At 38.3% G+C, this 13,280-nt stretch overlaps 2 protein-coding genes across 7 annotated transcripts in view; one reads left to right on the forward strand and one right to left on the reverse strand.

Annotated features, from left to right (window-relative positions):
• JAK1 (Janus kinase 1) overlaps positions 1-1,950 on the forward strand; it is a 110,205-nt gene extending 108,255 nt beyond the window's left edge. For all 3 annotated transcript variants that reach the window (XM_038415024.1, XM_038415025.2, XM_038415026.2), the window contains one exon: positions 230-1,950. In XM_038415024.1, the coding sequence (XP_038270952.1) occupies positions 230-331 (102 nt within the window). In that variant the 3' untranslated portion in view covers positions 332-1,950. The remainder of the gene's footprint in view (positions 1-229) is intronic.
• A 158-nt stretch (positions 1,951-2,108) lies between these two features.
• RAVER2 (ribonucleoprotein, PTB binding 2) overlaps positions 2,109-13,280 on the reverse strand; it is a 63,419-nt gene continuing 52,247 nt past the window's right edge. For all 4 annotated transcript variants that reach the window (XM_043491252.1, XM_043491253.1, XM_038415028.2 and 1 more), the window contains exons 10-15: positions 11,531-11,796; positions 7,792-7,903; positions 7,118-7,263; positions 6,374-6,463; positions 5,470-5,595; positions 2,109-4,475 (exon numbers count right to left, since the gene is read on the reverse strand). In XM_043491252.1, the coding sequence (XP_043347187.1) occupies positions 4,344-4,475; positions 5,470-5,595; positions 6,374-6,463; positions 7,118-7,263; positions 7,792-7,903; positions 11,531-11,796 (872 nt within the window). In that variant the 3' untranslated portion in view covers positions 2,109-4,343. The remainder of the gene's footprint in view (positions 4,476-5,469; positions 5,596-6,373; positions 6,464-7,117; positions 7,264-7,791; positions 7,904-11,530; positions 11,797-13,280) is intronic.

The following is a 13,280-nucleotide window of genomic DNA, read 5'->3' on the forward strand; positions in this document are numbered from 1 at the left end:
CATAACTAATGTGCCTGACACTTTTTCTCAACCCAGATGGACCAATACCTTTGATTTAAAAATGTAACGGAAGCTCACTTTGGCTCAGATCATCAGCTAGTGTAAATCCACATGGCTCTGTTGCCTTTAGTGGAGCTACTCCAGTTTACATGAGCTGAGGAGCTAGCCCTTTATTGAGAAAATGAAGAATCTACTATTCATCCTTTAAAAAAATTTTTCTCATTGCTAGGTGGACCAGCTGATGAGGAAATGTTGGATATACAATCCAGCTGACCGGACAACCTTTCAAAATCTTATTCAAGGATTTGAAGCACTTATAAATAAATTATAATTAACATTTTTGTATTGTCAGTGCTTTAAATGCATGTCAGATATAAATGCCCAGGTCCTTTAACTACTGTAGTTTGTACTCTGGCTATGCTAATACGTGTTTAAGGGTTTCTTTTTCCAGTGGTTTCCTTTTTTTGGGATCAAAATATTTAAATTCCCTAGCAGAAAATCTTTAAGCACTTTGCTCTTGTTAGAGTATTACTTATTAAAAAGGTTCATCGATCAACCCATCCATCACTTAGATTATACTGAACTAACACCAAGTGGAAAGAACTGTGTCAAGAAAGGGAATTTATGATGGCCCCCAGGTCATACTGCACATCGAACAAGTGTTCTGCAACTAGAATGATTTTCCTGAATAACTAACTCAGAAGATTGAGCAGAACTTTCCATGGCAATTTAATTGCTTTTCAAATAGGAAATTATTTTTTAGGAAAGTGGTAAGGAGATTTTTAAAAAAAGTTGACTGGGCAAAAAAGGTCATCTTTAGATGCATCTGCAATTCAAAAATATTTTGGTACATAACATTCAGTTCAGATACTGTATCAATCAGTGTTATCTAACCAAAAAACTTTACCCTACAATTTGAAGTCCTGAGTTTTTATATTTAAAAAATAAAAAACCTATACATGTAAAGATGATTTACCAACTTTTATGATTTTGCATTTCATTGCAGAAACCCAGTTTCTTACTACAGCTTTTTTTTACTTTTACTAAAAACAAAAAAAACCCCAAGCTAAGTACTTTCCACCATTTTTATAGCATCCTATAAACTCAATTACAGTTATTCTATGATATGTAGGAGAGCTGCAGCATGGAGACACAAGAAAGGGAAATTAAATATCTTATTTTCTTAACAAACACCCCAAATGTGTATGTCAGGCCATTACTGTGATGAGCCATGGAAAGCACTCTCTCAACTGCATTCTCCATTGATATGTAGGTTATCTTTGATGTAAGAGAATGAAGGATTGTAAAGTTTTGTTAGAGTAATATTTTTGCGGATTGATTGTGCCATCACAATGAGTATTTTCCTGGAAGCTATGTTTTTTTGGGCGAGACATTTTTCTGTCCCGCACTCCATTGCATTTATTAACACCTGTTTAGAAAACATGAGGAACAAAAATTAAATGAGTATTTAGACTATTCACTTATTGCATTAGAAACAGCTTTTGGACCCCAATTTGGTATGCAGACTGCCAAATTATGCAATTACCATATATACAATTAACCAGTGTGGCCAGACTGGATCTGCTTGAGTTCTATGACCATAAACAGATTTTGAAGTTGAATCAAGGGTACTGAAGTCGTATTATGTGAATTTGGCAAGAAAATGGATGGTAGATTATTCAAACTAGCAACCTTTTGCTGATCCTCTCCCTGGAATTTAGGCAATATTGTCTCCCCCAAACCTGGATTCTGAAAATGCTTAGAGGGCACATTTAGTGTCAGCAATAACTGAAAAGTGTCTTTACACATTAAAGTATAAACGTAATTACTGAACCCCAAACAGGTAGTAGTCATTTTTACAGTATTATTTTTTATTTCTGTATTTCACTTGTAGAATCTATATGCACTTTGTTACTCTTTATACAAATTAATAAAGATTTTTTTTCTTCACTTGTGTGTGTTAATTATAAATTACACTGTGCAAAGCTGTTTAGGGAAGATAAATTTGAAACTTTTCTATAGCACACTTGTGTAAAATGATAAATTACAATGGCTTCCACTGAGTGAGAGTAGGCTGGAGATTTTGTTCTTTCACACAAATTCCACTGTAAATGGAGCAGTAATTTATTTTGTTGAAAAGGTTAACAGTTTTGAAAAGTTGCAGATTAAACAAAATACTACAGGTGAATTTGACACCAATCAATACATATGTATAATTAACAAAACCAATCACTCTCATATCAAATGCATTGCTTTCTGCTGTCTTAAGGCGGACGTGCAGAGCATCTACATAACACTGCAACTGTGTTTTCTAAAAAAGTCCTGATTCTGAGCTACTGTGAAAAACTTTGAGTTTCTTCAAGACATTTAAAAAAAAATCAGTAAACTTTAAACATGCTTAACAAATAACCTTGGTATTCTATAAAGAGATTAAATAAAATTTCCAGCCATTACATGGCTGGAGCACTACGTACATCAATTACACGATTATTGCAACTTAGTCAAAGATGGAAACATTGAGTTGCAAAGGGATTACAATAAAGTTAATTCACATGGTAAATTGCAAGTGTCTTAACTTATATAAATATTAGTAATGAAAACATGGATTTTTACCACTGCAGATTAAGGCGATTTGGTGATAGGACTTGGAGCTGGTAAATCAAATTTAAGATAAAGAAACAGTCAGAGAAAAAAAAAAAGCTTTGAAAGTTTCTGAATGGACCTCTCAGCCCAGGGCACAAGTCAGGGAGAAAGAAAAGCAGTAGGCAAAGGCAAAAGACTATTCCAGTTCTGGCTGGCAGAGACCGAGTACAGTACTAGTTACTGTACTGCAAGAGAGGTAATTCCTTGGAGAAAATGACCCTCTATAAAAAAAAAAAGCAAGAGAATGGGGGGTAGCAGGAACAAGGAAGTGGGTAATGTTCATTGTGACAGAAGGAGTCTACAATGAAAAACTTTTGAAGGGAGGGGTTCAAAAGGGATGTGTGTGTGTATATACACACACACACACACACACACACACACACACACACACGGTGTAAATAATAAACCCAGGTGCCTCTATGCTATATCATATACACCATACTCAAATGCCAATGAGAGCTGAGTAAGTAGAGATTAGTCCTGTCTAAAAAGGACTATTTGATGCAAAAGATTACATAATAAAGGCCTAATCCTGCAGTCAATGGGAATCAAGGGCATTCAGACTTTTGGGTCCCAAATGAGCAGTTGGAATAGCTGAAGCAAATTGTAAAGTAAGTTTGACACCTGGAGCCAGAGTAAAGTGAAGGTTAAAAATAGGAAAGTGGGATTAACAAAACGAAACTAGGACAGGTGCAGTGGGGTTGGACAGCATTTCCTTCTCTACTGTCTGAAAAATCCAGAAATTATCGAAAACAAAATCGGTTGTTAAATTTTTAGCTTCTTTTTGAGAACTTTTATACTGATCCGCTTAAAAGTGGTTGAAATTATTTTGGTTGGTTTTACTGTTCCTGCACATTGAATTTTCATCACCTAGTGGAGGGTGGCTTTTGCATTTTAGTTTTTGGGAGACTCTCTCACACCAGTTCAAATCCAATGCTTAGCAAGACCTAGTATTTTACACAGAGTTCAGAAGCAGATTAGGGCAGAAACAAATTCATTCACAAAGAGTAAAATTGCAAATAAAAATGATAACCACCTCTTGGGAAAGAATATTAATAGCTAAGAATACACCTTTGTTCTAACTAGCGCCTATGTACTCTAGATTGATGCTGGTAGGCTCACATATAACAAACTTTATTTTTAACAAAACATTTACCGTAAAGCTCATAGGCTCTATGTTAATACATCTAGTGTCCGTCCAATGTTTTGGGGAAGGGTTTTTAAAATGTAAAAGCTATAAGCGCAGAAGGCTCAACTCTGGAAAACATAACACTGAAAAGCACACTTAAAGAGTTTTTAAAAAAATTATGATTAAGACAATCTCACCTTCCTCATCTAAGGGAAAAGTCTCCCTTGCCACTATATTCATTGCTTTTGACTGACACATGATCGACAATCACCAAAGGAAACTTCTTTGCAGGTTTAAGACAATCATTGTCAATTCTGACAATTTACAGTAAGATCATGTATTAAGGGAGACACCATTGTATTATTTAACAAGGCAAATAATAAGCGAAAAATGTCCAACTAGTTGTCTTTATTGCTACATATAATTTATTTGGAAAATTTGCCTGAATTGTTCCTTTTAGGAATTTGTCACCCTATATAAAGACGGATGGGTATGAAGTTAAGGTAGTAATAAATACAGAGGTACAAAAAGGTCACCTGTTGGCTTTAAGGCAGGATTGGTTGATTGGATCTCAATAAACACGCTTTTTTTTAAGATAGGATTCTGCACCCTGAGTGTGCTGGCCATTATATTCAACTGGGCCAGCTTCTGGGGAAGAAATAAGCTGTGAAGAACTTCGCTTTTCACTTCTTACTGGTGCCACCTGTGCAAAAAAAGAAAGTGACAACCCAAACTAAGCGATCAGAGAATCAGTATCATTTGTGTTTAAAGAGTTCCAAGTTGAGGTGTTTTATACTACGCACGAATGACATTAGCTATTTAGTCTAGAAGTTCTAATCATTGCTACTAAGTGCTAATATCCCAGTCTATCCTGATTTCTTTAATTATTTTATTTTTATGCACATCTCTCAGGATGTGGTCTCTTTGAAATTCAGCTCTGAAATGTGCTTTACAGATGCTGAAAAAAATGTAGTGCAGGACTTGGGTGTGGAAATAATATTTCGGGCAACAGGTTAATCAATCATCTAATGCCAGGATTCAGACAAGTCTCTGGGTGCTCAGGTATATTTGTTTAGTCCATGCCCAAGGAATGGTCTCTGACTGCCTTCTGTGGAATGTGGCATTAATACAAGCTTCGGAGTAAGCTGTCTAACATCAGCTGCACCTAGCAGTTTTTCTCCTATAACTAGAAAAAAGGAGATTGAAAAGCAGCTGTTATCTCAAACACCTGAGCTATTTCTTTCCTCTCTGGGCTATGATAACTCTATCTGGATGGAACCTAATGAGAGAGTTTCTAGCCCTGTGTTTGGGAACTTAAAAGTGAAATTCTTTAGTATGTGCACAACACACAGCAACATGTGTAGCCCTTGGCCATCTTTGTTACAAGGTACATCTCAGCCAGTTCTTGCCAAACAAGTGCTACTACCAGCATCTTGATTTGATTCTGCACAAAGCCAGGGGTACCCCGTGACTTTCCTAATCAAGATGTAAATAAAAAATTGGCTTGGTAGATGCCACAAGTTCATGTTTGCTCTAGTTTACCAAAAAATTTTGCAGTTGGCACAATACTCATTTAGACCTTTAAAAGTCCTAATGATCTTTTAGCCACTTGGTGGCAGCAAGAGACAAACAAGGCATTCTACCACCTGCATCTAGATTTGGCCGTGTCTGAAATCACTCTTAGCTTCTCCTCTCACCTTATTTAATGGATTCTGTGGAGTAGGCTGAAAGCTGCCTGGCTGGTATGATCCTTGGGCTCCAGTATAATATGAAGGCATAACCTGCAAATACGTATTGTAGTCTCCATAAGATCTAGCAGGTTCCTAAATGGAGAAGAGGATCCATGATAAACGAAAGGTCAAAACAAAAAACTCTTTATTTTTAAGTAATTACTCTTATTTGTCTACAGTGATGATCAGTGGACAGATATGGAAATACCGGAGTCAAGCCAAGTTTCTAAAGGAAAGAATTTTCAAATCAGAAACAGCTCAGGCCTACAGCAATTTTCCTCTCTCATTGAGTCTGATGTAGGAACTCTTAAAAAAAAAAAAAAAAAAAAAATCTTGATGCACATAATCCTTTAAAAAAAAAAAAAAGGGTGGGGGGAATTTGGTTTTGTATTTTTTAGGTTTTGCCTCCCATTTGCATTGCAGCACCCACTGGGGATCTATAACAATCTGAGAGCTAAATAGCTCTTGGATAATACGAGAGTATATTATAAGATAATATATAAGTATAATAAGAGTATATTATAAGATAATATAAGTGTATTATTATAATAGTATAGCAGGAAATAACGTGATAATCTCTTGTTCACTTATACTATTCGAAAGCTGCAATGTAGGATCATTTTTAATGCACTCCTGGTCTATTTTACAGCACATGGTGAAAACTTTAGGTTGTAGGAGCCTAGCTACATGAAAACTTAGGGAATACCAACGGTTGTGTGTTTGGGATCCACACGGTGACTCTATAGCACTATTTTGCCCACATGATCTGATCCTTTCTGTTTACAGTAGTGCTGAAGCACATAATAGCATCCTAATGCTAAAGGAGAGAAGCAGTCAATGGAGATGTGAAGGAAACTCATTTTACTTTTACCTCCGAAGCTTCATTTTCAAATTCACCTCCTCTTGCTTGAGTAGTGTTGTATGCCTGCGCATAATGCTGATACCACTGCTGGACAGCCTCCTATAAATGAAAAAAACTTCTTCACTTCATCTGCCTGCTATGGTGATTTTACTTTATAGCAATTTCCCATGACCTTCACAGGGCACTAGATTTCATTAAAGACAAAAGCTCTCCAAGACGCACAAAAACAGACTTAAAACCAATAATAAAAATCCAACAAAACAATTAAATATATGTTTTAAGTGATTATGTGATAGGTGTCCGATTGATCACACCAAAGTCTTCTACTCACCCAGAAGATATAGAACAATTATATGTCTGAACCTCATCTAGTATGGTATATGTTTGTGATGCCCAATTACACATTAAATAACTTGATTCATTGGTTTGGAATTTGTTTATCTTATAGTTCGTGAAAAAGACTTCATTCTGCACTTGTCCTCTAAATTGACACCAGGAACCGAGTGATAATATCCTGTTTATTAATAAATAAAAAGTGATCAAAATGCTCTATAATTTATAGTACTATTGAGCCAAGTAACTCCACCATCTTCACAGAGCTATGGGATGTCTTTACAACAGGCCTACTCCAAGTGGAACACAAAACAACCACATGCAACTACAGCGCAACTTCAGTTATCTAGAAGTAATAAAGTCAATAAAAATATACCAAGCACTCCATTACAGGAAGGAAAGTATTGTTAGCTAACATACCTGTGTATAATCCCCATACTGTTGAGAATAATTAAAGTAGTTTTCCATTGCATGTTGAGATGTAGTTCCCTGAGAGACTGCAGCATCCACTATGTTGCTTGAAAGCCCAGTCTGCTGCTGTGTACTAGTTGCTTTGCTGGCAACTGCTGCTCAAAACAAAATGAATACATTCAGTTTATACATGCTGTCCAACCATTAAGGGGCACACTTCGATCTTGGATACATTTGTGTAAACCCAGAACATTGTCACAGACCTGAAATTTATTACTCCAGATTTACACATTTAACTGCAATCAAAATCTAGCCCAAAATATAAAAGGTCTTATGTTTGACAGAAAATAGTTTCTAGAATGTACATGAATTCTGAACAAATATGCTAACTCTGTACATTTGCATTAGAAATACTGCAGTATATAATATCTCTTTACAGATAAGTACTCTTATAAACCATATTTTTCAACTAGAAAATTAGTTATGAAGGTCGCTTATATCAATTTACTTTTCTTCTCAGTGCAAGTTCTTTGAAAGAGAGAATTCTAGATTTTATTAATGACAAATGCTGTGGTTGCTGAGATCATTTAGTAAGCAGAAAAACAACCTACCACACTTCTCTCTAGAAAGCTTTAAATCAAATCACACGCTGTTAGACAAGCATGTGCTGATTGGTTGCTTACCTGAAAGACACACACCCCGCAACACGCTTGCCAAATTCAAGTAGGGATTGGTACTAAGACGGATTTCTTTGGGTGGTTCCCCCAGGAGTGAGGTCTGTTTTTTTGAGGGAATCTGTAAAAATGTTAGATATCATCATTTATTCCACTTTCCAGCTATCACTCAAGTCACAAGTAAAACCAAAGCAATGACAGGTGCTTGTCTCTACATGACTTTAAAAACTTGCAGATTTCATAGGTTTTACAGCAGAGTATCTCCAAATCAATCCTGAACCAAATCATCTGAACAGACTGCTCAGATTACAGATATTTTTTCTTGCCAAGGAGTTTGTCAGCCAAGTGTCTCTTTAGACCAGCAGGGAAGGGGGGCGGGTGGGGGGGGAATTGCAAACTTAGTTTTCCTGAGTATATTTAAAACCTCACTAAAAGCCATCAGATTAATAAAGCTCACAGTAAGCATGCAACAGAAGATTAGCTTCAACTCAAGCCTCTGGCAAACCAAGGACTGTTGAACTCTGGCTTAGGGAGGCAGAATTTTCAGTGATGTACTAATGTAAAATGCCTTTCTGAGCAAGCTGCTTATCAGCACTAGCAGTACTTACATTAAAGGGGAAAATAGTTGGGAGCGGGTCTGAGACCCCAGGACTCGCTCATTCCCCCAAACCAGCAGAGGTGCATGGGCTCCTGGAACTGTGATGGACCGAGTCTATTCTGATAGCACTACAGAGAGGCAAAAACTAAGTACGTAACTGGGACAAGTTGTTTATGGAGGAGAGCAGGAGCTCCAGAGGCAGCCTGCCTGCCCAAAGGCCATCCCTAAAGGTACGTCCATGCTGCATTCCGGAGCGAGCTCCAAGCCTCGGAGACTAGGCTAGCAGGGCTCTCACTAGTGTGCTGTGTAGCCACTGCAGCTCAAGTCTGGTGGGAGGTTAGGGAGGGAGGACAACATCTACACAGCTATTCTTAGCACCTAGTGAACACTCCACTAGCCCAACCTTCATTTAATTTGTTGATTTACAGCATAAAAAAATACCCAAAATAGAGTAATGTGTGCAGGTGGCAAGTTAGTTAGCTAATCCTACATAGATTCTAGCAACATTTAAAACACATGTCAAAATACAGCACCCCCAACATCTGCCAAAAAAACATTTTTCTCCCCGCTTTTGAGAGATGGGTCTCCTGATAAGTCATAACAGTGATACAGAAGCACTTAATATCAATAAACACACAGGAACTGGTCTATGCTGAGGCATAAGTCACCCCTCAAACTGTAACACATGGGAACTGAAAATCATCTCTTTTACAGGCCCCTCAGAATGCTGAGTGAAATTCCACAGAGCTGTACCAGTATCCTACATAGAGGGCAAACTATTTGGTCAAATTTTCTGTGCACATAAGATCTCAATGGCATCACACCAGCAGATAATTTGGGCCATAAATTTCAGAGGATTTTTACTTGCTTTTCAACTCTGGGTGTAATCTCTTCACTGTTAATGTACAATTCAGGTTCCTAATTCCCCTGGTAATCACATTTGGTACATCCATTTGGGTTGGAAGTTGGCTTTTTCTAGTACTAATACCAAGTTTATTCAAATAAGGGCAATTTGTTGCCCTTGATATTTAAAATCATAATTAAAAATGCAAATGGATTTGCATATATCTAAAAAGGAATTTAATGCTCATGAGACGTGCCAGAATGTCAGCCTGGGAAACTGAAATCCTCTCTTTAGTCAAAACACGGTAAGGTACGAGTCCCACCTCACACTACCACTGTAGCTGAGCCCTATTCCGGGAAGGGTTTCTACCTCTGTGAGTCAGGAGGTGGTTCAGTCTCCAGGCCCATTCAAACCTTGGGTTCAGTTGACACTGACTACGAGGAGAACCAGTTAGTGCAGAGGTGGGCAAACTATGACCCGTGGGACCCTCCTGCCCCTTAATACTGGCCTGGGAGGCTAGCCCCAGGCTCCTCCCCTGCTGTTCCCTCTCCCCAGCAGCCTCAGCTCACTGCGCTACTGGCGCAATGCTCTGAGCAGTAGGGCTGTGAGCTCCTGGAGCAGCACAGCTGCAGAGCCCGGCGGCATGGCTGGCTCCAGCTGGGCGGCTCGACTGTAGCATCGCCAACCACCAGGGCTCCAGGCAGGGAGGATAGAGGGCAGGGAAGTTTGGGAGGGTGGGATGGTCAGGGGTGTGGATAGGGGTCGGGTTGGTCAGAGGGCTGGGAACAGGGAGATTGAACAGAGGTAGGGGTCCTGCGGGGGCAGTCATGAATGAGAGGAGAGGTTGGATGGGGCGGCAGGGGGCAGTCAGGGGACAGGGAGTGGTGGATGGGGCAGGAGTCCCCAGGGGCCCATCAGGGGATAGGGGGGTTGGAAGGGGGTCGGGTCCGGTCCACGCCTGGCCTCCCCTAACTAGCCCTCCATACAATTTTGGAAACCCGATGCGGCCCTCAGGCCAAAAAATTTGCCCGCCCCTGAGTTAGTGCCATACTATTAGGAGTTTTGTGATACCTGTCCACTGGGAACTGGACTGAAGACAACACTATCTCAATTTCACAGAGACCACTGAGCAGCCATCCCAGAGTTTGGATGGGCTGATTTCAAACTGGAGAACACAAATTGCTTGAAACATGTTGTCCAGTGTGATTTTTATATAATTTTATTCTAAATCCATTCTATTAAAAATGTACAAATCTGGAATGTGCTACTAATGCACTCGCCTTAGAAAACTTGCCCCTGTATCAACTAATGCAGAAAAGGAAGTAACTTTATTAAGATCTCTGCCAGAAAGGCTGTCCAAAAGTATTGGATTCAAAACCTCCAAAGATAACCTGCAGATTCATTTTTAGAATACTAGATTCTCTGGAGTTTTAAAAGTTTATTTTCCTTTTTTATCTGTATGAAAAGATGAATGGAAATGCTGATTAAAATATAAAAAAAATCTGTTTAAAATCCCAAATCATAACACTAAAAGATTTTAAAATTAAAATAATTACATATTAAATAAAGGCTGAAAACAGAATGCAGCTGCAGACATTGCTTAGGTGCTAATAATCTCCACTGCTTCAGGAAACCAAGAAAATTTAAATCAAAACATAATCATCTAAGGATTTCAAGTTTTCTGTAAATGCCAATGTTTTTAAGTAAATACATGTATAGAATCCAGTTAAGGATTGGATATCTCAAAAAGGCTGGATATCTCAAAAAGTTTTTAATGAAGCATTTCAATTCAGCTTTAAATTTTTTCTTCTGTATCCACACGCTTTGAAAGAATAAATACTAAACCTGACCTGATGTTAAGGAAATGCCTATTGTTTTTTAAGAGGATGCAGATTAGAAACACACACACACACACACTTTGGCATCCTGACCCAGAGATACTGTTCTAGTTTACAGTCACTGAATTCCAACATGAGTTCAATTTTTACAGTCTAAAAAGGCCATTTCCTGCAGCTAAGATAATTTCATCATTACATATAAAGAGGCATGTACATGAGAATAGTACAATAGGATAAAAGATTCCTCTTTGTTAATTCATTTTGACAATCAAAAGACATTAATTTTTCCTTCCTCTAATTCAAAATCCAAATGACCTTAAAATGCTTTATAAATCATTCTATGATTCAGTAAATATTATAATGGAAATAACTGCATTTGCTTTTTGAAGTAACTTGTAATTGGAAGAACAACAACAAGAAAGGGGGCATGAGTACGGGAATGCAAAATCTATGTCCGTTTTTTCTTACCCCTGAACTTGTATCAGTGCTTTTTGGCTGGCTTTGCTGTTGTGGATGTTCTGTGCGCAAGCCTCCAGTAGTAAAATTTGTTAAGCTCTGAAGATAAGTCTGCGACCCTGAGCCAGCTCCTTCTGACAGTCCCACTGTAGTTGATTGTTTATCCTGAGTATTATTTTGCCCTGGCATAGCTTGTCCAACAACAGGCTGATTTGGAAAGAACGGCAAGATGCCCATCCCTGCTGCTGCCGTTGTTTGATTTGGAGTCGCATTAGATGCTGCAGTCAACCATAAATGGAGAAACCTTTCTGTTAGACAAAATTTATCTGAACATTTTGCTTGTGATTTTTATTAAATGGTGACAAAAACATTGAGAAATCAGGAATGTTGCAGTAATAAAAACCTAGAGCTTAATTTAAAAACAAAGCTAGAACAGAAAACTGAAACTGTTTAATGCTATTTTTATTCTAAATAAGGACTGGCTAACAAGTGAAACTGACCAAGGTCTGGTTCATTTGTTTTCTGCTATTCAAGAAAGCTCTGAACAGCAGCAGCAGAGGCTCCTGAGTGACCTGTCTGTGGGCTCAGGAAAACAGCACAGCATGAGTTCACACTAGGAAAGTTTTCTTCACAACCTGAAGGGCTAGAAACTCTTTTTTTTATTAAACGAAGGCTTAAATTCTGCAGAAATTGGTGGCCTAGGTCTCACTGCTCCCCAGAAAAACTCTTCTACTTCCCACTGGTGAGTGCATTATTCAAGCCTTGTCTAGGAATACTGTAAAATGGGGTAAGGTGTCTGAAATCCTTTATTTAAGACGACTCGGGTGCAATCAATGCAGAGCGTGGGGCTGTTAGTAGTCCCAAAAATAAACTGGGTGGAAAATAAAAAAAGTTATACTAACCAGAGTCATCTCTGATCTTTCCACCGACATCTTAAGGCATCATTGTGCCAAGGAATTTGCAACCAAAAGTCACATCCATCAACGCTTGGATAGTAAACCTCTAATGCTTAATGAAGTGAGCACAAACAAACTGTTTGCAGAGCTCCTCAACTAGAGGAGTCTATACACCTTTGAATAACAAATCTAAAAAGCCAGATCCTGAATAAAAAAAGTGGTTCCAACAGTCCTAAAAACTGGTAATATCTGTGCAAGTAGAGTATTAGCATTCTGAATATATTCAAAAAAATGCCACAATGTATTCTGCTCCATGTGAACAGCAGAAGAGAAGTGAGGCAGTGAGACAGAGGAGAGAAGATACTGGTTTAAGCAGGAAATTCTACAGAAACTTTTGCAAATCATCAATATGATGAAATACCAAGAGGGTTTGCAGGATAGCACCCACTCACCTGGCACATGTAAATCTATGAAATGAGAAAACCTTTGTGCAAAAACCCAAAGAAAGATGGAGGAGAGATGCACAAGTGTCAGAACCCTGAATGCACCAGATTAAGACTCTAGGGGGCCAGAGGACAGTTTATTTTAAATATATAGAAATAATCCATGAAAGAATTCCTACCAAATAGTCCACTCAGAGCTCAAACATTTAAGAGCTGCCATCTGGATTCTCAAGGCACTGCATGTAATTCCATTGTCAAATGTTGGAATCAAGAAGGAGGAAAAGTGGTAAAATGCTACCGCAAGGCTGATCTTAGCTGCAGATAGCAATTTACAAAAGTTTCCTTAAGAGGCTTGTGCTATTTGATCAAGTATTATGAAAGGGACATCTCAGGCAGGTAAACACAAGCCATGTTTTATCACAT

Source organism: Dermochelys coriacea, chromosome 8, assembly GCF_009764565.3.
Source record: "Dermochelys coriacea isolate rDerCor1 chromosome 8, rDerCor1.pri.v4, whole genome shotgun sequence".
In the NCBI taxonomy this organism is placed as follows: Eukaryota; Metazoa; Chordata; order Testudines; family Dermochelyidae; genus Dermochelys; species Dermochelys coriacea.